The sequence below is a fragment of the Euprymna scolopes genome, chromosome 29 (assembly GCF_053919585.1).
Source record: "Euprymna scolopes isolate OS-2025 chromosome 29, ASM5391958v1, whole genome shotgun sequence".
Classification (NCBI taxonomy): domain Eukaryota; kingdom Metazoa; phylum Mollusca; class Cephalopoda; order Sepiida; family Sepiolidae; genus Euprymna; species Euprymna scolopes.
The window spans coordinates 114,742,324-114,766,209 of record NC_136510.1 but is presented as its reverse complement, the minus strand read 5'-3'; the positions used below and the strand labels follow the sequence as shown (position 1 = coordinate 114,766,209).

At 34.5% G+C, this 23,886-nt stretch overlaps 1 protein-coding gene across 1 annotated transcript in view; it reads right to left on the bottom strand.

Moving 5' to 3' along the window:
• Positions 1–13,847: 13,847 nt before the first annotated feature.
• The window catches only part of LOC145252840 (uncharacterized), a 17,537-nt gene continuing 7,498 nt past the window's right edge, over positions 13,848–23,886 (bottom strand). The window contains exon 2 of the mRNA XM_080112827.1: positions 13,848–20,846. Coding sequence (XP_079968953.1) covers positions 19,182–20,486 — 1,305 coding nt within the window. The 5' untranslated portion in view covers positions 20,487–20,846 and the 3' untranslated portion in view covers positions 13,848–19,181. The remainder of the gene's footprint in view (positions 20,847–23,886) is intronic.

Genomic DNA, 23,886 nt, shown 5'->3' with positions numbered 1-23,886 from the left:
CTGGGCAGATACAGCCTAGACAGACACTAGTTTCGGTATGTTATTTTGTACAGTGTCAGCATTTTCCCCGTTTTAGTGTCTAGCCTGTTTATGGCCTTTTGTGGTCAGTCGACAATACTAACACTGTAAGTTATCATATGCATGGCTAGTTGGTTAATGGCAGTTACATTGTTTTTGTTTGTTTGTAAATTGTGTTTTACAGATTTTCCTTACACAACATAAATATATTCACTGCCAATTTTTTCTCTTATCATTTTCTCCTGTGTGTACTTGTTAAAACAAAATTATTTAAAAAATTATACAGGGTGGCCCACTTAAAAGTATCCCAGAAAATGTAGAAGAGAGGAGGAACATTCTTTTATTGTTTAAATTACCTATAATGCTATAAAAGATGCTGAAAGTGCTCCCCGTTGACATCTATGCATTTCTGGGCACGTTTAACAATGTTTGCAGATACTGCCTGTAGATCTTCTTTAGTGATTCCCCTGATAGCATTAGTAATGTTCTCCTTTAGTTGGTCTACATTGTGAGAATTATTTGCATAAACATTTTTGTTTTAAAGTCCCCCAAAGATAAAAATCACATGATGGCAAGTCTGAGGAACGTGATGGCCATAACTCTTTGCTTATTGTTTTCTCTTCCGTAAACATATCATGAACTCGTGTCAGTGATCTCTGAGATGTGTGGCATGTAGCGCCATCTTGTTGGAAAAAGAATTGCATTTTGTCTTGTCGTGTTAGTTGATCGTAAGAGAAAAAGAGAGTTTGGGCTACTCTTAAGTGGGCCACCCTGTATATATAAGAATGAAATAAATATATTTTATATTAGATCCTATTTTGATAAAGTCTTGATAAAGGGATGCTCAATATTATAAGTAGAGCATTGGTATCAGACAAAATTAAATGAAAAAAAAAACATTCTTTATTAATTCATCGAAAGTTTAAAAACAAGGAATACAACCAAAGATTTTCCTTATTCCATGGAGTTTCAAAACTTATGCCGTTTCCTTTAGAGGAAATAACTAGCAAAATAAAAGTATAGAATTATTAGTTAATATAAAATTGAAAGCTTTGAAAATTGTAATGCTCAAAAAAGGTAATACAAAAGCAAATTAAAAGCATTATTAAGGTGATAAGCTTTTAAACCAAATAAAAATGGTAAAATAATGTTTTATTATGCCTTTTAAAAAATATTCACTGTTCTTAACTAAAAAATATTAACTTTATGTGAAAATAGAGATTATTTTTCAGGGAAAGATTTCATTTCAGCATTTTATGTATACAATAAAATTAATTATAAATTAGTTTTTAATGTTATTTGTTTTACAAAAATATGGGTTAAGTAAAACTAAATTGTTTGGAAGTATTGATGGAAGCGATGTCACTAAATGTTACTAAAATAGGAATTAATCATTTCACTGACTAAATGTATTGTGTACAAATTTATCAAGAAATTCAAGTTCATAAGGAAATGCTTCAAATGCTCTCATATTTTGCATAAGTAATTAATGAATGATTAAAATTATTTAAATTTTTTTACTTTTTTACACCTTGAACAAGGAAAGGGCTGCTATCATAGACATTATCTGTGTACAACGAAATTCATTATAACTTACTGTTTTTACTATTATTATTATAACTTACTGTTTTTAATATTTATTATTGTTTTATTATTAATATTAAATATGGGTTCAGTAAAACTAAGTTGTTTGGAAGTATTGCTGCAAATAATTTATCTGATTAAAACAGGAATTAAACATAAGCATTATGCACAAATTCATCAAGAAATTCAAATAAAATAAAAACATAAGAGAAATGTCCTTCAAATGCTTTCAAATGTTATATAAATAAATTAAAAAAATTTTTTTTTTTACTTATGTTTACCTTGAACAAAGCAGGGCCTACTATGATAGGTATATCTTGTTTCATGTATTACCACATAAAGAAAGCATGGAATAGAAAATCTACTTAACACAAGACAAACTATGAACATTTAAGGGTTTAAATAACTTTTATCAACAATAAAAGACGAGTTTGAATGTGCATGTTAATAAAAAAGTTCATTTTCATGTGTCATCACCTTCCAAAATAATTCAAAGTAAGATGTTGGAATAAACTGGGGGAAAAAGGAGAATGTTCATAAACAGTACTTATTCTTTGTTTATTTTTATTGGTAGAGTAGCTGTCACAGAGAGAAATGTTTTCAGCTTTTATGGCAAAAGTGAAAGCAGGGTAACTTCTCGCTTGACTGCACCTGTGTCCTGTCCTTGGTGTCTTGTTTCCTTCTCTCCACTCATTTACAAAAATTCTGGGTTTATATTTCTCCTTACCGGCTCCCACAGACACTTTAGTTGTTAAATGTTATTTTTAGTGCACTCCGCTCCCATTGGCTAATGAATTTTTATTATTTGTCTCTTTTTGACCGGATGGGTGAGTGGAGGCTATGTGTAGTGCCGCATTTACACACTTTGTAAACATCTGGTTGTGAGTTTTATTACTTTCTTCGTGAATCCCCACATAGGAACCATATTCAAGGGTAATCTAGATGGGATGTTGGACAACAAAATGTTCACCTTAAATTTAAACCGCTACATGTTACTATGGTCCGGGAAATAGAAAGCAGGGAGGAATTTCCAAAGGCAAGCAATCTAAGGAAAGAAGTTATTAGAGTATCAAACATCTACAAACTTCTACAGTGAAAGGATAGGATTTTGCAGCTATTTGAATGCATCGGAAATATTTTCATTAATGCTTACAAAAATAGTAAGTTGATTAAAGCATACTCCATATAGTAAAAATAAGGGAAGCAACACTTTGTCGATGTGACAGGAACTGTTTTTTCACCCTGTCGAAGAGGGAAAGGCTAGTGTTTCATGCACCAACCCATATGTGGCAATGATATTCCATGCATGAGAAAATTGTGGTTTTATAGAGATATGGGATACTGGAATATGTGAAAAGATTTCAAACTCACAAGAGGTAGCGATCTTTTTTGCAGTAGACTTGGCAGAATTTTCTATATATTAATTCTGATTCATATTGACTGAGAATTGTAGGCAAAGAAATCTAAATGCAAGATATACAGGAAGGGCTTTATCGGACACAGCAATCAGCTTTGCCTTAGTAACATTAAATGACCATTCATTTTCTAAAACTTGTGGTCATTTTCTCAGGATTTACACATTGCTTTTGGCATGTGTGTGACAACTTCTGACAACCAAGCTGTTAAGTCAACAGTTCTACTCATGCTCATCGAAATACATTCTGCAGGTTAAGTGGCATAAGACACAAACACACTTCAACTCTTGGTTAACACTTGTAAACTTTACTGCTTTTGTGTTTGTAAAAACGTTGAAACTTAAATATTTTGGCACCATTGTCAAAGCAACAAGTCAAGATGGAGCAGACATCAAAGCAAAATTAACTTTGCACATCATGCCTTTTGTTGGCTCAATTCCTACTCTGGTCAATATCCGAGATAAGTAGCATGAAAATAAGAATCTACCAAGCATGCATACAAATGATTTTATTTGTCTGTCCTGTGTGAAAGACTTCAAGTGATTGGAAACTTTTGATCACTATTGCCTGCATCGCATCCTCCATATCTAATAATCGCACTTCCTTTGAAATAACACAGTATGTTTCGCCTTCAAAATCAACTCTTTCCAATAAGCCATCCTTATGATATGTCTGGGTCATGTCCTTCGTTGTTCCCCAGGAGACTTCATCCACAAAGCAAATGCTTCAGCTTCCTTACAGAGTTGAAAAAAAAATACGATATTGAGGACAAAGAGAAACCTGGCTGATGACAATTAAAGTTAACATGAAACCCAACCTACGGCTCCAAATCTATGTTGAATCTGTTGAAACAGCAAGAGGGTTAAGATTATTGAATTGTTGATGTTAAATCCTAATGCTTGGTTAACTTTTATAAGGAATGCAGTGGCAAAGATGAAAAACGGTTAATTAAACAGCAGAAGCACCTGTTAAACTACACAATGTGTAGTTTAACAAGTGCTTCTGCAGTTTAATTAACCGTTTTTCCGTACGTAATGTGCCCACATTTACCGAGTAGAATACCGTTTAACATTTCACAAAAATTCTCTTTATATAGGGGAGAGGGCAGTGCAGGGACGGTGGTGATGGTGGCGGCTGCGAAATCCCCCAAGGTGTAACAATACAATAACACTAAACAAAACCTTCGACACAATAATAATTTAGAAAATCGAATTCCTTTCTAAAGCTATAATATAAAGCTGAATGTGTGTGTGTGCGTGTGTCTGATCACGAATAGGCTCCTATATGGTTGATTATTTTAAAAAACTGATTACATATAATGATAGAAGATGTATCAAGACACAGGAATGGGTATGTTTGGTCTGGCAGAAGGATGGTTCATTAAAATTGTGGGGTATACTTCGTGCCTTGTCCACAAAGTATGGAAATAAAAAAATTTAAAAATTAAAAAAAACGTTTACAAGTGTTTTTGATATAGATGTACATAAGAATACTTTGAAAAGTATGTTTTAACCTAAATAGGGGTGGTATAATAAAATTGTGGAGTCTGCGTTCGCGCTTGGCCTCCATGGAATGGAAATAGGCACAAACTTTAATAAAGACTTTTCATATCTATCTGCGTAAGTATACTTTGATAATTATGTTTCAGTTTGAAGAAATATGGTATAATAAAATTATGGGGTATTCGTTCACACCTGACCTCGATAGAATGGAAATATGTCACAAAGTTTAACAAGGTTTTTTAATATAGATCCACAGAATATTGTGATCAGTGTTTCAGAGTAAACAGGTATGGTATAATAAATTATGGGGTTTATCTATTTTATTTTTACTTGCACCATATTTTGGTTTGGTTTTGATACCCCCAAATTCGAAGCTATCTCTTTACAACCCTTCCTTTTCATAACCTATCATGCTTTCATAAATCAGAGTTCATTTTCTGTAGGCTGTTTTTTAACCGAGTTAACGAACGACGGGTACTTTTAATAGTTTTATATAAAATTCTGAGTGTATTAAAATAACGTTGTAAAAAAAATTAATAAATAATTAGCTGGTTTTTGTAAAAATTTAAAATTAGGAATAATTATTTTTAATGCTATACTGAAAAATAAACGGTATCGATGACGTCATCATATCTTTTTGTTTACATTTTGAATTTTACACAATCTCGTTTTCTGGATTGTAAGACAGATAATTTACATCAAATATTTTCCCAATCACTTTCTTCATAATATTAGGTACTTCTACGGTTTATCGCCGGGAATGGAGATGCCATTTTTTTTTGGGGGGGGGGGAATTTGTCGTTAAAATCAGAGGGAGAAATCAGTATTTTAAACTATGATCGAAGTAGGAAATAAATAGCAAAAATAAATAAATAAATAAATAAACAATATTAACTGCTTCCGGAAAGAACTATGAAAAAAAGTAAATAAAGAAAGTGAAAGAAAACATATATCCGTAATTGTTTAATTGGAAATGTTTTGATTTAATTAATGAAAACGAGAAAACTTTTCATGAAACGTATATATATATATTTTTTTATTAAAAACAAAAAAATGAAAATAACATATTCATAATTGGGTACTTGTACAGTTTAGTCAATACATTAAAAAATGAAAATATCGAAAAAAGTTTAAATTGTATGTATTCGTTATGGAACGAAGTTCTCCGAAAAAAAAAATAGTGAAACCATCTACCAAATTGTCATGTTACAGTAATGAACATATCTAAAAATTACGAAAAACGATGCAGTAGAAAATTAATTATTAATGGGATGAATCCAAAAATTCAGTTCACAAAGTCAAGACGCCGGAAGTGGGCTCAATTGATCTAAATATGGAACGGAAGTCACTAAGCATAAAACGAAATGCGAAACCATATGGAAACATTTCTTGTTTTGTCATGAAACAATAAAAAATAATACACTTTTATTTTTTACATTTCTATAAATATTTTTTTTAATAAACAGAGTCCACTTCTGGCATTTTAATTTTGTGTACTGAATATTTGGCCTTAACCTATCAATGAAAATAGCTTTCGAAGATAATTAGCGAAAATTGAGTTTTGCAATATTACCTCATGCATCGTGCGGCTCGTGTTAGGAAAGAAAAAAAGAGAAAATAAAAATGGCCGCCCCTTGGTATTTATGGACTGATGATCACGTGATGTGACGAGAGGGGGGAGGGGGTATGCAAATGAGATGTGGTTGGGTCTCTCTATAAAAGAGCCGTCTTCTTTATTTTGGGCGTCAGTGTGGAAAGTGCAGAGAGAAGAGAACAGTTGGATTTGTGTTTGAGACTTTTGATCTGAGGTTGAGTTCAAATTTAATGTCAAGCGATTTTGGCGCAGTGACAAAAATGGGTGACCGAGTAAGATTGAGCGGCGATATCCTGAGGCCATTTACTGGAGAAGGTGATGTGGTTGCGTGGCTTAACAAGCTGAAGTTGGTGGCAAGGCTGCAGATGATTGAGGATGTAGCCACGTTAATACCAATGTATTTGGAAGGAAGTGCTCTAGCGGTCTATCTAGAAATGGGAGAGACGGATCAGGCCATTACTGAGAGCATTGAAAACCGGTTAAAGACTGCATTTTCCGAGAGTGCGTTTGAGGCTTACAACAAGCTGAAAAGAATCACCTGGACTGGGGAGTCTGTGGACGTGTACGTGGCAGAGATAAGGCGACTAGCAGGATTGGCTGGATATGGGGGACGCAGCCTTGAGAAGACTGTAAAGCTGGCACTTGTAACTGGTTTCCCTGATCGCATCTCCATGGAACTGCAACGACTTACTGATATTGAAACCATGGAGGTGGAGGAGATTCTAAGGCATGCTAGAGTTTTGTCGAAACAGTTCGGTGAGCTGGGGGCAGTTGCGGCTGCTGTGGCAAGCAGAAACGAGCGACCAGTGATGAAGCAAGGCCGTGGATTTACCGGTAAATGCTTTTGATGTCAAGGACCACACCTGATGAGAGACTGTAGGGAGCCACGGCCAGACATTATCTGTTTTCGGTGTGGCCAAGTAGGGCACATTAGCAGGAATTGCCCTTCGCTTCCGGGAAACGAGTAAAGGGGTGCTATTGCGCCAGTAGTCACCCCTTTTATACTGAACAGGTGTATGAGAGTTTATTGCCACAGTTAGTGATCACAATCAATGGAAACAGGGCTAGAGCTCTTGTTGATACTGGATGTACCACAACACTTATTACTACGAGCGTCACCAACTCTTGGAATGGAACCAGCAACGTTAGAGCGGTGGATGGCAGAGAAGTAGAATGCTGTGGAGAGACCGATGCGGAGATTGTAGTAAGGAATATGCCATTGTGGCTAAGAGTGATCGTGCTGGATAGACTGGTTGCAGGAATTGATGTGGTGCTGGGTCTGGATGCAATAGACCGACTGGGAGGAGCTACTATTGCTAAAGGCCAGGTGAAGTTTGGCAATCAGAGTGCACCGGGAATAACAGGAAGTGTAACCAGGAGTGATACCAACCAACTGTCGAAACCCCGATCATATCTGATTGAGGATGATGACTTTCAAGCCTGCTTCGATGGCGAAAAATGGATGGTAGAATGGCGATGGACCGCGGAGCCACCTGTATTGACGAATCGGGTCAGCTGCTACAAAAGCACACTGAAAGGAGCTGCGGAGCCGCAGTTTGAAAAAGAAGTTGAGAGATGGATAGATGAAGGAATATTAATGCCGTGGTCAGGGAAAGTTGAAGGAATTTTGCCACTCATGGTTGTAGTCCAACTTATTAAGAAGAAAGTTAGGCCAGTGTTGAATTTCCATGATCTGAACAAGTTTGTCGCTTGTCACACAAAGGACGGAATCGACGTGTGTAAAGAAGTCATGAGGAAATGGAGGAGGATGAAGCAGGCAACTAAAATTGTGGACCTGAAGTCAGCCTACCTCCAACTTCATGTGGATGAGAAATTGTAGAAATATCAATTGGTCAAGTTGATTGTCTGACCAGATTGGGATTTGGTCTGAACACCGCACCAAAGATAATCACGGCAGTTCTTAAGATAGTGTTGGCCAAAGACGATGCAGTGATATCGACGCTGTACTAGTGGACGAAACAGAGGTGACTGCGGAAAGGGTGAGAGAGCATATCAAAGCATATGGACTGACGATAAAACCGCCTGAGTCACTGGAAAACGGAATGGCTTTGGGATTTCGACTACAGAACAATAAGGCAGGAAAATTGATGTTTGGGCGAGGAAATGAGATCCCTGAAGCCAAGGTTGACCTAGCCAAGAGAGAGCTTTTCTCTATATGTGGAAAGCTGGTTGGCCACTACCCAATAGCTGGATGGCTGCGAAATGTGTGCAGCTTTATTAAAAGGCAGACTGGAACAGACAGTTGGGAAGATGCAGTTGATCAAAAAGTGCTTCTCATGATACAAGAAGTCATTGCAGAAGTGAAAAAAATGGACCCTGTGAGAGGAGAATGGCATGTAAAGGAGGGCCATGAAGGGGTGATATGGACTGATGCCAACAGTGTAGCATTAGGGCTATTATTGGAAATAGGAGAAGTGGCTGTTGAAGATGCTGCTTGGCTACGCAAAAAGGATGATAGCGCCCATATCAATGTTGCGGAACTCAATACTATGATGAAAGGCATCAATCTGGCTCTAAAATGGGGGCTACAGATAGTGAACGTTAAAACAGACTGCAACAGTGGTGTCGTGGATTAAATCGGAGCTGTCTGGTGATAAGCAGATCAAAACAAAAGGAGCAGCGGAGATGCTTATCAAGCGTAGACTTGGAGCGCTGGGAGACTTGGTTTGAGAATTCGAACTAAAGGTAACTATTACCTTAGTTCCGTCACAAAAAAATAAAGCAGATGGGCTGACAAGAGTCAAGAAAGCCTGCCTACAAAAGGAAAGAGACGGGGCTCCAGCATGTTGTGCAGTAGAGAATTTAAAAGACCTGCATAACCTGCATCATTTTGGAAAGGAACGGACCCTTTACCTGGCAAGAAAAGTAAACCCGCACGTCACAATGCAAGACGTCCAAAAGGTGGTGGAACAATGTAGGGAATGCCAATCAATCAACCTGCACCGGCTAGACATGAAAAAGGGGAACTGCATGTTGAAGAGAATTGGTGGAGATTGGCCATTGACATCACACATCATCAACATGAACCGCATGTAACTATGATTGATTGTGGGCCTGGGAGAGTAGCGATATGGTGGAAAATCAAGAATGAAACAGCAGAAGAGGTAAAGAGAGTTTTTGAGGAGCTTTTTATGGAAAGGGGGCCAGTAAAAGAGGTGTTGGTGGATAATGGTACGTCTTTCTGCTCGGAAGTTTTTAGACTTATGTGCGAAGTGGAATGTGGGGCTATATTTTAGAGCTGCATACCGTCCAAGTGGAAATGGAATTATAGAGAGGCACCATCGCACTATACAAGCTGTGGCATCAAGAAGCCAGATTTCGCCCCAAGAAGCAGTTTTTTGGTACAATATGATGCCGAAGGCTGGTCAAGACGAAAATTCAGTGCTGCACCGGTCTATTTTTTCTTATGGATGGCGACATCCATTGGCTGTAACACAGAGAAAAGAACAGGCCTGCGTGGACATCGCAGTTGGTGAAGAGGTGTGAGTGAAACCACCCAATTCTCGTTGCATGACTCGCTGGGGAAAAGGTACAGTGACTGAAGTACTCTCCAAAAACAAGGTAGGGATTGACGGAATGCCTCATCACATTTTAGATATACGGAGAGTCTCCTTTCCATCAGAGGAAGGAGAGGTTGATGCTGATGTTGAAGTGTCTGAAGAAGTGCCTCTTCGACGATCGCACCGTGAACAAAGACGCCCAGCGTGGGTGGCGGACTATAATACTAATTATTGATCTTAGAGATCAAGGGGGCGTGTGGTTAAAAGTAAAGAACCTTACCTCATGCATCGTGCGGCTCATGTTAGGAAAGAAAAAAAAGAGAGAATAAAAATGGCCGCCCCCTGGTATTTATGGACTGACGATCATGTGATGTGACGAGAGGGGGGAGGGGTATGCAAATGAGATGTGGTTGGGTCTCTCTATAAAAGAGCCATCTTCTTTATTTTGGGTGTCAGTGTGGAAAGTGCAGAGAGAAGAGAACAGTTGGATTTGTGTTTGAGACTTTTGATCTGGGGTTGAGTTCAAATTTAACGTCATACATATAAACTGGAGAGTTCTAATTATAACAAAAGGGAGGTAAATATTTTCTGAAAACTGAAAATCTTTGGTCTATTTAGCAAAACTTAATTTTTGCTAAATGTTTTCGAAAACTGTGCTCATTAATAACTAATTTTCTACTTTATTTTGGAATATTTTCATTACTGCGACATAAAAATTCAGTAGATACCATTGGTTTTACTTGAAATGCAATTTTAGAATTTAGCTAACGAAGCCCAAAAACATTTTTGTCCCTTCTGTCACTTCAAAAATCCAGAAAATCAATCAATTTTTATGTAACATTAATTATCGATCACAAAATATCTCAAATGCATTATTTTGTTTAAAATAGTGTACACACAAATATATAAACCAATTCAGATACCTAGCTTTATATAAATAGAGATAGTCTGCCATCTTTGTATTACTTAATAAGCTGTTTTCAAGAAAATAAGTCAAAATAGATCATTCTACCAGTTGAGGAAGTACTCGAGTCCTGATGCAATCATCTCACTTACGTAAGAGTCAGATTTGTTCCAAGATAGAACACTCTTCATTGCATTAGGAAAATTAAAAATGGATTTTGAAATCTAATGGGAATGATTTCTTTTGTTTCTTACAATCCCTTTCTCACAGAAGAGACGTTTCTAGTCTGCCGTTATTTCCTTGAAGGGGCTCTACAGACATTCACAGCAAGAACTTATTTGTAGACATTTATGCTGACGACACTACCATTTATGGTACCACATCTAAGACAGTAAACGAGCAAGTTCTCTCCAATTCTCTCTCCTCTGATCTTGAGCACGTAGTACAATGGGGAAAGGAGTGGCTGGTTACTTTTAATGCATCTAAAACCAAGCTTCTCTCTTTACATCATCAACATTCTAATCCACATTTGTCATCAATTGAAATGAATGGCTCTCGTCTTCAGGAGGCCTCAAGTTTTGACAAGCTTCTGGGCTTGACCATTACTCCTGATCTTAAATGGAACACGTATATCAAATCTGTTGCCAAGGCCGCTGGAAAAATGGTGGGATCTTTCTATCGATCCAGTAGATATCTCACTGCTGATGCTATTCTCTATCTATATAAGAGCCAGGTACGTCCAAGGATGGAATACTGTTGCCACATCTGGGCAGGAGCTGCTAGAAAGAACTTGTCCTGCCTTGATAGAGTTCAAAATAGACTTCGTAGCCTCGTAGGAGATGTCCTTTTCTCCTCCTTGCAACCTCTATCTCACAGAAGAGATGTTGCGAGTTTGTCTCTGATGTATCGTTATTTTCATGGAAAGTGTTCAACTGAGCTTCAATCTATGGTCCCCCCTCGCCAAACTTTCACAAGAAACACTCGTCTAGCTGTAAACACTATCAATAATTTCCCCCACTCTTTATCTGTGCCTAAACCTAAACGTAGATTCCATGAACAAAGCTTCTTTCTTAGAACTGCACGCCTGTGGAATTGTCTTCCGTTTTCCTGCTTTCCGGCTGACTACAATATGGTTTTGTTCAAGTCTAAAGTAAATAAGTTCTTGATGAGCCGTTCCATATAAGTTATTAAATTTACCAAATTTTCATTACTAATGATTACTATATTGACCAACTTCTACTGTACACTCTTTAACCCTTATCCTTGAGTGGCCTCTGGGCCTTGATAATGTGGTGATGCCTTTGTAAAAAAAAAAAAAAAAAAAAAAAAAAAAAAAAATTTATTACAATGAAAAAAAAAACCCTAAAAAAAGAACCTAAAAAAACTTCTTTCTTCCTTGCCCAGCATCAAGCGAAATTTCAGGGCTTTTTCAACCTAGCTTCTCGTTTGTGGAACATATTTCTACAGAATTGCTTCCCTGCATATTACGAGAGTCATTCCAAAAGTAAAGCCTCCTATTTATTAACTCAAAAACTAAAAATGTTAAACAGCTACAAAGACGGATGTGGTGTCATTAAAATGAGTGACCATTTGTGCTCCAGAATTTATTTTTCTATATACTCACCACCATTTTCTATGCACTTTTGTCAACGACGAATAGTGCATCAGTGATAAAAGTTTGGATCACATCTATGTTGCCACTCTGAAATTAACAAACTCATCTCTTGTGCTGAAATAAACTGCATCAGCTTTCTAAACATTCAACAGATGCTGGTGAATGTTGACTGGTTCAATTTTTTCTGCACGGGGAAATTTAATGATGCATCTCTACTTCTGATGCACATCCATGACAGGAGTTGCTTTCTTAGAGTCTCACACTGTCAATATCTGCAACAGAGAGATGAAACTTTCAACTCATTGATGCATAAGTTTAGTCATCATAGCAATGCAGTTTCTAATCCCCTCTGATCCATCTGGGCAGAATAGTAATAGGAGGCATTACTTTTTTAATGTATGTTTAATCATCCTCAAAGATAATATCGGTCGATTCCTATCTAGAATCATCCTTACAAATATTCGGACTTGATTATGACAATCATTCAATTTTATAATCATTTATCCTTAAGTGGTATCTACTATAGAACCACAGATACTATTCACCTTGGAATGCCTGGGACTAGATGTAACCCTTACCAACCTAGCACACTCTCCTGAATAAAGTTGCTATCATGCTTGCTCTATTGTTCAGCTATGATTTCTTAACTAAATAACAACAATTATCACTTCATAGTAGCAGTAGTGGTACAAAGCCCTTATCGACGAAAATGACCAGTTGAACCAACTCAGAATTTTGAAAGCAGAAGCAATATATAACTAACTGAATCAGGAAGTGTGGGAACTGTGATACAAGCCACAAGCCTCGACAGTGCCCACCACAGCATACAATGATGAGTGCTCTAAGAATTACATCCAAAATGAGAACAATAGTTCAAATAATCCAAATTTAAAAACTTCTGACACTCATCATAGTTGTTGTTTTGGTAAATTAATTTCAGCAATATAACAAGGTTAGTCTTGTAGAGCTTGCATTTTTCTTGATGCTTAATGAAGGGTGAACAAAGATATTTATTACAGAAGAGATTTTGATATCATAATCAGTGCAGCTCTTATATTAGAGCATTCATCATTAGAAGTGGTCAATGTAAATTTTGCCATTAGTTTGCTTGTTAGCAAGCAGTTCTATGTTTTGACATCCATTTTAACAACTGATGAGACGATGTGATACTATTTACTACTTTATGAATTCAATTGCAAAGTATTTGTCTATCATCTCTAGATGATGTTTCCGGATATTATATACAATTATGTAACTGCTATATGGCAAAGACTTCTTGAAGACATTTAAGTAAATCAACGAACTAGCAGACTACACTTCATTCAATAAATTCCAAGCCAGATATATAGATGGTGCCATTAATAAAAAAAAGAAAACAATTTTTATAAAGTACTAACCTTCAAATGGAACATGTCAAAATCTGACGCCAATCAGTTCATTAGTTTACAAATGAATTACTTAAGTGAAGCTACTGTAGCAAATTTTCCAAATAATGGCTTTGGTCTTTATATTTTGGGATGTGCTTAACTCAATTTACTTACAAAAGGAAGAATCATTAATAGCAAGTATTATGTAGCTTCTCGATCACAGATGGCACCATGTTGCAAAAGTATTTTCTTGGTTAAACAAAATGCTTGAAAACAAATGGGAAACAGGACAATGATAAAAACCATGATTATAAGAAAACAACTGCATTTACAGAAATAAACATACATTTATTTTCTCATAGAAAATATGCCAAAGACAAATATATGGTGGATGTTGTACACAAAAATCAGATGCAAGATAATTATTAAGATGAATGTCAAAATTAAAAGTCTTTAACAAAATCAAGAATTAACATTGGCAGGTAAACACAGGAAGAGTTTGTGCATAACATAATATAAAATTTTATTGTCAGGAGAAGATAGTACTTTGGACCACTCAGAAGCCATTTTCAATCTAGATAATAGAGAGCAAAATGATAATGTGAAACCATGTATCATCAAAGAGCTGAATCAGATGGATTTGGCAAGCTCCATCCAAGGCATAAGAAAAAAGTCTATCAATTTCTCATTGCATATTACACGTGTGAGTCTCCTTTTGTATTTCATAAACTGAAGATCCATTTCTCACTGCAGACAGCAGCTTAAACATCTCTCAGACTCAAAGAGTAGAGAAAATGTATCTTAATTATGATTTAAAAAATTATATATAGTCTTCCTTTATGACAATGCAAGACCAAGCCAAAAAATAAGGAAATCTTAGCTGCATATCAGAGTCTCTTGAATACATAAAAAACCTTAAAATGTAAACTGTTGAATTACAATAAAGATATGGAAGCAGTGGCTACCAGGAAAAATAGCAGGCGTTCTGTGTTCACACACCTTGCTTGGTTCTTGCAGCACACTTTTTGAACCTACTCGATTCAAATGTGCATATATTCAATTCTGTCTGCTATAATCTGTTTTATGGTCTGTTGCTTCAATATCTCTATCGCAGTTCTCTTGCTCACATATCACAGTATTTAATTGCAGCTACAGCTGAGATGTTTGAATTTGTTAATCTACTGCAAAAGCATCATTCTTTCAATATTCAAGTGCATTCCATTCGTCTATGGACTCCAGCTCTTAAACCACCAATAGTATACCAAAAGAACAATATATTGCATTTTACCACTACCAAATACTTCAAATCGTTTATAAATGAAAGAATATAAAAAACCAAATTCGTGTCAAAATGGAAGAATGAAAAAAAATATGAAAGATAGAAATCACTGCAAATGTTTTATTAATATATCATTCACTTATTCAGGGAATACTAGCAAGGCTACTCAGTATTGCATGGGGTCAAGGTGTAACATAAATTATAGCCGTCTCTTTCTCTCCTCTTTTTTTGCCCTGCCCATTCCTCTCTCTGGACACACACAAAACACAAGTTTAGTTAATCACTGGAAAACAGACTAGATGATAATATTAAAAGATGCGTGTATACTTTGATAACATTAAATGGTATAAAGGGTCATTTGATCCCCAAATAATGAATTTTGTTTTTGTTAATTTTAGATATTACACATCAGGGGTTATGATTATTAAAAAAAAATGCTAACATTGTGGGTGTTTGTTTAGCTGGATATACAAACACAAAACTTCCTTTTATATAATAAATAATAAAGCTTTTTAAGGAATACAATTCAAATGAATTTCAATTTATAAAACGAAATATATTCATGGATATATATGAACGTTTGTACTTAATTTTTTTGTAGTAATATATAGTATGATCTTTAATCATTGATTTTTTTTAGCTTTTTATCGTTCCTATAAAAGATTACTGATGCTGTCATTAATACTGATCTTGATAGACTGGATACGCTGATGAACTGTATTTAGATGAATATGAATACATTGGAAAATATAAAACTTTTGACAATGTACTGCAGAGGTAGCCTTATCATTGATCTACAGTCCAACATTATCCAACAACAGCCACTGGAAAATAAAAAAAAAACTTAATTTAAACAGACATCAACAAAGTTAGAAGCATACATGTACTAGTTGGTAACAACTGTAGTAACAGTTTCCATGGAAAATACTAGTATTCGCCAAATAGTATTCGCTGTCCATGAATCCTGATAAAACATGTTATGAAGTTTCAGCTAATACCAAGTCCAAATGTTTCTTCAGCAAAAATCTGTTTTTTTTTTTTTTTCGATTCTCTTATCAGTTTGTTCTAGCTGCGGATGAGGCATCTTACCAGATGCAGACATTTACCCAGTCTCATACATATCACACGAGAAATCATTTTAAGATTTTAATTATCCGTTTAAATGCAATTGTTTTAATTTCTCTTGCACTTGTTTCACCGGGTATATTGCCTGTTAGCTTTTGAAATTCTTTTTTCATGATCCCAGTTGCTCTTATAATTTCTGGAATGATAAAGATCTTCCTAAAATTCCAGTTTCTTTTCATATCGTACATAAGACCTTGGTATTTCATTATCTTTTCCCTATCAGATCTGTTTAAGCCAGCGTCATTGGAGACACTAACTTCTACTAGGATTGTCATGATATGTGTTGGTCAACTGACAAAAGGATGCCTGCTTCACAATGCACTTCAAATGTAGTGATAATACTGATTAAAGCTAACATATTTTTTTAATTATTAAACATGCCACTTTTTATAAAAAGATTGGCCTAATTGATGCAGGTATCTTGTGATCCTACATACCATACAGAGTACAGACAAATCAAACTACGTGAGATAATTGTTGAAGGACAATGCACAATGAGTGATATTCAAATATAAAAGTTTGTCTTATTCAAATTCTGATATTATTCCTGGCTAAGACTTTGTCACAACATTCAACTATATCTTTTATGTTTGGTGTCTCCAAGAGGAAGGTGTCCACTTCTTGTCTTCCTGCGCATCTTTATTATACTCTAACATTAATCCTGAGTGTAAACTTTTAAAATTTAAATACAGAAACAAATCCCACAATAAACATGCATAAAAAAACTCATTAGGACAATCAAGAATGGGTGATCTTGTTTATGAAATATTTGATAAAAAATTTATCGCTTTAAAAAACAAAATCAGTAAATGCTAAACTATGAATTCTATAAAATTAATGTTGAAGTTACTCAAGATCAAGGAAATTGTGTGCTCTCATGACGAAAATACCCCCGACAAGCAGCAAAATCTCACACCTTTAGTGTACAGATCCCTAGATGCTAGAAAACCTTCTGCTATAATAGTTTCTTCCTTCAAACTACTAGAGTTTGGAATTCTCTCCCTATCTCCTGTTTGCTTCACTGAATTGACATGTTAAAATTTAAATGTAATGTGAACAGACATCTTGTTTCTCAACTTCCTTCATAATGCCTCTGTAGACATGGTCGCAAATAGCTCCTTACATTCTTATGCATTTTAAATAAGTTCAAAAAGAACATAAGAACTTAGCAAAAATGTTAAGATTGATAAACATTAACTTGGAAATTATTACAAAGTGGGGAAACAGTTTTAGAAAAGATTTAAATGATTCTGTGTCCTTTAATGAAAACTTTAAGCCGATTATAGCAATGCACAAACTTTTATAAACAAAGAGATCATAAGTCCTTCATATTTGGGCAGGATAAGCCGCTAGAAACAGCTTATCCTGCCGTGACAGAGTTCAAAATAGACTTCATAGCCTAGTGGGCAATGCCCTTTTCTCTTCCCTGCAACCTCTTTCCCACAGAAGAGACGTTGTGAGCCTGTCTCTGCGTTATTGTTATTTTCATGGCAAGTGCTCAGCTGAGCTTCAATCTATGGTCCCCTCTGTCCTGATTTTCATGAAAAACACTCGCCTAGCTGAAACCACTATCAATAATTTCCCCCAGTCTTTATATATACCTAAACTTAAACGTAGATTCCATGAACAAAGCTTCTTTCTTAGAACTACGCATCTGTAGAACTCTGTTTCGTTTTCCTACTTTCCAACTGACTACAATGTGGTCGTCTTCAAGTTCAACATGAACAAATACTTGATGAGCCATCACCTTAAGTAATCCAATTTACCAAATTTCCACTACTAATGATTACTACATGTTCCTTTTGACAACTGTACACTCATTAACCCTTATCCTCGAGTGGCCTCTGAGCCTTGATAAGTAGTGACTCCTTTGTAAAAAAAGAAAAGTAACAAGATGACATCTCATCAGTAACTTTCTTGAAATCCAAATGATCCGTACATAAATTAATTAGTCAAAAAGATGTTTAATGACAATTTAAAAAAAAAAGGGAGAATATTATACATGTATTGATATATATATATATATGTGTATGTATTTTTTCTAATATCTCAAAAGTAGTCTATATTTACTTGCTTCCCCACATGGATAGAGTTAAACATAAGGTTGGTTTTTAATGCAGAGAGAATTTCAGCTCCCCAAAAATAGGAATTTTCAGTTTAAACAAAAAAAATTGTTTCAGTTTAGAAAAAGTTTTCCTTCACTGACAAAAGACAGAAATGATGCCACTAGGCAAAAAAACAAAAAACAAAGGTGTGTTAATATTGCCTATCCTGGACAATGCTTACTGAACTTTTACTTGTCAACCTTTTGTAATTACTAGCAGTATTCTCCTATTGATGAATGGCTTAGTCAGGGATGAAATCTGTTTAAATAATATAAATTTTGTCATTTTATATTGAAAAATAATTTGCAATAGTTTTATAGCACAATAAAATTTTCATTTCAAGAAATCAACTAGTTGGATAATGCTTACACACAATTGTTTAAATACAATTGTTACATCTAGAGGTCATCGAACCTAAGCCTGCCTTTAAGATTATAGTTATAGATATGATGGATGAGTAATGGTTGTTTTAAAGACAGGATTGGTTCTGATGGCATTAAATGTGGACAGTATAGAGAGATATGTGCAAAACGTGACACTGAAAATCTGGTCAAATTAAAAGAAGGGATGAGAATTGTTTGGTTATTAGATTTACTTGATCAAATTTGCACTAACGAGCCCCATTGACAACCGCACACTCATTAACTCCTATCTTTGAGTGGCCTCTGAACCTTAATAAGATGAATAACAGTTGAGCAAAAGTCAAGGAAAAACATGGAAAAAAGTCATAAAGATTGACTTGAGAGAAAGACGTATATAAAGACATGATCAGAGATAGGTTAGTTTGGAAGTCAATTTCTTATAACCGTCCAACACATGTCAGCATGTAAAAAACACTTTTATGACAGTGATCTTTTAATACTGTTTTCTAAAATATTTTCTTGGATGTGTTTGTTTTACACGATATGTCTTTATTTCACTTTTTGTGATTTACTCTTTATAGAGTCATAGTGATTCCAGCAATAAAGAAATAATCAACCAACAGTATAAAGACTAAAACATATAAAGTAAGTACATATGAAATATATTTCAACTTCATTCTTTCTTCATTCCTTATAAATTTTTATCTCTTTGCAACAAATCCCATCAATACAGATCATCTTCTGTTTAGAATCTCAAAGAGGACTGAAATCGGTTTTATAGAATGATTTTCTAGAATAGTATGTCTTCATCCTTTATAAAATTTTTAAATCTTGAAGGCATATTGACGGCTCGTCCAGATTTAGTGCATAGTGAAATTTCTGGCATCTGTACTTCATCTGGCATGGATTTTTTGTCATTTTGTAGGGTGGCAGTTTGGTTCTTGTGCCCGTCTTCATTAGTTCTTTCAGCAATTTGTAGTGTTTCTGGGACTTCTTTCTTCACTGTTGTTATTGGTAGGTCGACAGGATTAAAATGAAGTACTGACATATCTTGTGCTTTAAATGTTTTAGTTTGTATTGCATGCATTTTCATGTGTGTTTTTCTATCTGAATAAGAAGTAAAAGGATAACCACATGTTTTACAAAACGGTTTCTCGTCTGCATGTATGAACATGTGTGTTTCAAGTTCCTGAATTTCTGAAAATTTTGATTCACAAATTTTACAAAAAAAACTTGTCTCTTCTGTCGGCATTTTCATGTCAGTTGTTGCATTGGAATCTGCAGAAAATGAAAAATTGCTAACTTTAGAAGAATCTGCTTCAGTTTCTGCATGTAGATGCATATGCTCTCCCAAACTTAATTCATCACAAAATAAAGCTTTACACATTTTGCAAGAGAATGGTTTCACATCTGCATGTATCAACATGTGTGTTTCCAGTTCGTGCAGTTTTGAAAATTTAGATACACAAATTTTACAAGAATGTAGGTCTCCTTCCATTTGCATTCTGGTGTCACTTTTAGCATTGGAATTTTCAGAAATTACAGAATTGTGAACTTTTAAAAAATCTGGTTCAGTTTTTGTGTGCATGCGTAAATGCTTTGCCAGATTTAATTTACGAGAAAATGAAGCGCTGCACATTTTGCAAGAAAACTGATTTGCATCTGTGTGAATCTTCATGTGGGTTTGAAGTGTGCGATGTTGTGAAAATGAAAATCCACACATTCGACAAGTATATGGCTTCTCGCGTGTATGACGTCGCATGTGAATTGTCAAATAAACGTTTGAGGGAAACGCAGATGCACAAATTTTGCATGAATAAATTTTGTTTCCTGCATGCATATGCATGTGCGTTTTTAAATTGAAATACTCTGAAAATGTTGATTTACAAACGCTGCAACGAAATGATTTCGCTTCTTCATGCATTTTCATGTGATATTTCAAATCTGAATGATGAGAAAATGCAGAATTGCAAATGTTGCAAGAATATGCTGCATCTACATGAATGTGTATATGTTGTTCCAATTGGGATTTTTCAGAAAATGATATCTCACATTCTGCACAGGCAAATGGTTTGTCTCCTGAACTGTCACTCATTTTTCTTTTGGCTTTTTTTTTTCAAGAACTTTAATTCTTTTATTTGGAAATATAAGCAACCGTAATAAATTGGTTTCACTTTTTTATGTATTTACATTAGACACTGTGAAAATGCATGTCACAATGTCAAACAAAGTGAAATTCATTAGAAATCATAGTTTACCACATAATCCATATTTTTAAGTGTTGGAACAATTTATCAGTCTCACTTGAAATCTCGCTTGCCAAAAATAGTGTGAATCACTTTATGCTGAAAATGTTCAACATATTTCATATGAAAAGTCATTCATATGCTTCCAGTTGTAATTATTAAAGAACACATAATCACATCTCTTTGCATTTGCTTTTTTCCAAGATTATCTGTAAATAAGAAGTATTGACATTAAAACATACACGCAACATGATGGCTGTCAAGGGAAATATTCATTCAATTAAAATTTGACAAAAAATAACAATTAGAAGCATAATATTATGTTGTAAACATTCTAGGAAAAAAGTGATTTATATATTTGCAGTTTTAACAAAATCACTTGAATCAAATGTCTTCATTACTTGTCTTAAAATTTGCATTTTTTTTTTCAGATAATTTGTATCTCAAAATAAAGAGTTGACATTAAAATGGTAAAATTCCATTTAGAAAAAATAATAAAATTATATCAGATCCACTTTAATATATTAAAAACATGTATAGCCCTAGTGCCAATGGTTCATTGATAATATTAACATGTAATTAAATAAAAACAATAATACATATTAGATTAATAGTGTAAACAAAGAATGAAATCTATATAATAAAGTAAAGTTAGTCTATTAGATATTGTTAACAAAAGAAATAAAATAATTAAAAAAGAAATAAAATAAATTTATTAAAAAATGAAATTGAATGAGCCTTGTTATATGCTGTTGGTGGAAAAATTTCCCTGCTAATATTAGATGTAACAAAACAGTTTAGTATGTGAAAATGGATAAATATAATGGAATGTCAATTTATGACAAGTAATTTAAAAGGGCTCCTGCAGTCTTAACAGACTATGGATACCCACGAAGGGGTGCCTGCGCGTGAAATTTTTGAGGCAGAAGGTGCACAATCTCCAACCACAGATCTCCCGAGTTGACATTGTTAAATACCAGTGGCAAGTGAAGTGTACGTACAAGACAACTGGAAACAAATGCCGAGATAAGCAGAGAGCACATACAGCACCTAGAATTCCAAAATGGTTACTTATCTGGTACTAACCAGGCTCAACGTTTCTTAACTTCGTTGATCTGACGAGAACCCGTGTGTCAACGTGATTATGCCGTATATAATAATAGTATAGTAATAGTAATTTATTTTTCAGGTTATTTTGATAAAATTACAATGTAATTTTCTTTGCTTTATAAACATATAATTATTTAAGACTCATAAGTCTTAAATAATTTATATTTTCTGCAAGTTACATCAATAGAGTTTGTATATATTTTCAACATTCATTTTCAAGATTTTTCAAAGTTTTTCAAGGCCTTCAGAAAAAATTCAAGTTTTCACAACAAAATTTGGCCTTTGTTTCACAATTCACAGTGATTCAAAAAGTGGTAAAAAAATCAAATATACAACAAATAAAAGTTACCATAATTCTAATAAAAGTTACTTTGCAACCTACCTGCATCATTTTTTGGTGTTTTTAAGTAGTTTTAAATGTTTTTTATTTCATCTCAAATATGAACTCTCTTTACGACTTTTAATTTCCAACCAAGATAGCTGCTGTCTTATCTATTATTTTTAGTCTGACCGACTTAAATTATCATAATTTCTTTTTTTTTGGGGGGGGGGTCGCCATTGAAGAGTCCCATCTGCTCAAGGAAAGTATTTTCCCAAAATAGTTTCATGAAAAAGGGACGTAATTCTTGTATCCACAATATTATTATGCATTTTCAGAACAATGTATTTCGATTTTATTACCAATATTTAAATAATATTTTAATGATATTTTTAGTAACATTAAAAAGTTAATTTAATAGTATTTATTTTGATTTTTAATATTTCGACACAAATATTTTACTGGACATAAAGAATACAATTTTCAAGGCATTTTCAAGAAATTTTCCATATTTTCAAGGATTTTTCAAGGTAATAATAGAAATTAGGCCTTTTCAAGGCAAAAGTCCAAATTCACGTACGAACACTGATCAAATTAGGTTACTATTTTCAGCAACAAACAATATATTTATTTAATGCACATGCTAAACTGCTGCTAAACATATAAAAAGAATTACATCTTAATACGGTGGAATTAATATAAGGTGCTAAGTTTTTTTACAAAAAAATCCAAATGTTTAAAAATTTTGTAAATTAAATTTCTTGCCTTATTATAAAATTGTATTGTATCTAATTCTTTTATTGATTTGCTATATATATATATATATATATATATATATATATATATATATATATATATATATATATATATATATATATATATAAGTAAAAGTGTCTGTCTGTCTGTGGACATTTCCCTACACAATAACTTTGTCAATTTTCAGTCTACAGACTCGAAATCTGATATATAGGGTATTGAGATTTGGGAAAATCTGTGTAATCCGTTTTCGGCCAGAAATTTGGCTGTTAAGGGGTCAAAGTTCAACAATTTGACGTTTGAGAACTCTACCAAAATTCTCCCACAATTTTGGATCTAAACACTTGAAATTTTAGATATAGGTTCCTTGGACATGGATCTAACTTAATAACTTGATTCGAGCCCAAAACAATAAATATTAAGGGGCCATAATAGGGGTCAAAGTTTTTAAAAAATTGACCTCTGCAGTCTCTACCAAATTACTCAGACAATTTCTGGTCTAAACATTTGAAATTTTACATAAAGGGTATTCAGAGATAGAGCAAGCTTTTTAATTGGTTTGGGTCGAAAATTTGAGTTACCAATATATAAATATATGTATGTATGTATGCTTGCATGTCTGCCTAAAACTTTTGACAGAGGCGACGGATTTTTACAAGATTAGTATCGTTTTGAAGTTTGCCTTTCACACAACAAATATCAAAAAATTGGCTAAAAACATTAATATCTTCACCTTAAACTGGGCACTTTTCTACAGGGGGAGTCGCTTTTTTCAACAACAGATGCCTAAGCAGAAGATCCTAGTGGAAGGACGGGGAGTTATAGCCTTGATGGACACTGGCTGTACCACTACCATGGTGCACACAGCCCTGGTTGGATGATGGAAAGGGAAGGGGGAAATAGTGGCATTCGATGAGTCGCGAGTGAAGTGTCGAGGGAGGAAGACCATCACTATTGATATTGTTAAACACCTGATGAGGGTCCATGCAATTGTCACCGATCATCTGGTGCCTGGCGTCCAAGCCATTATTGGAATGGATGTGATATGCCAACTTGGAGGCATT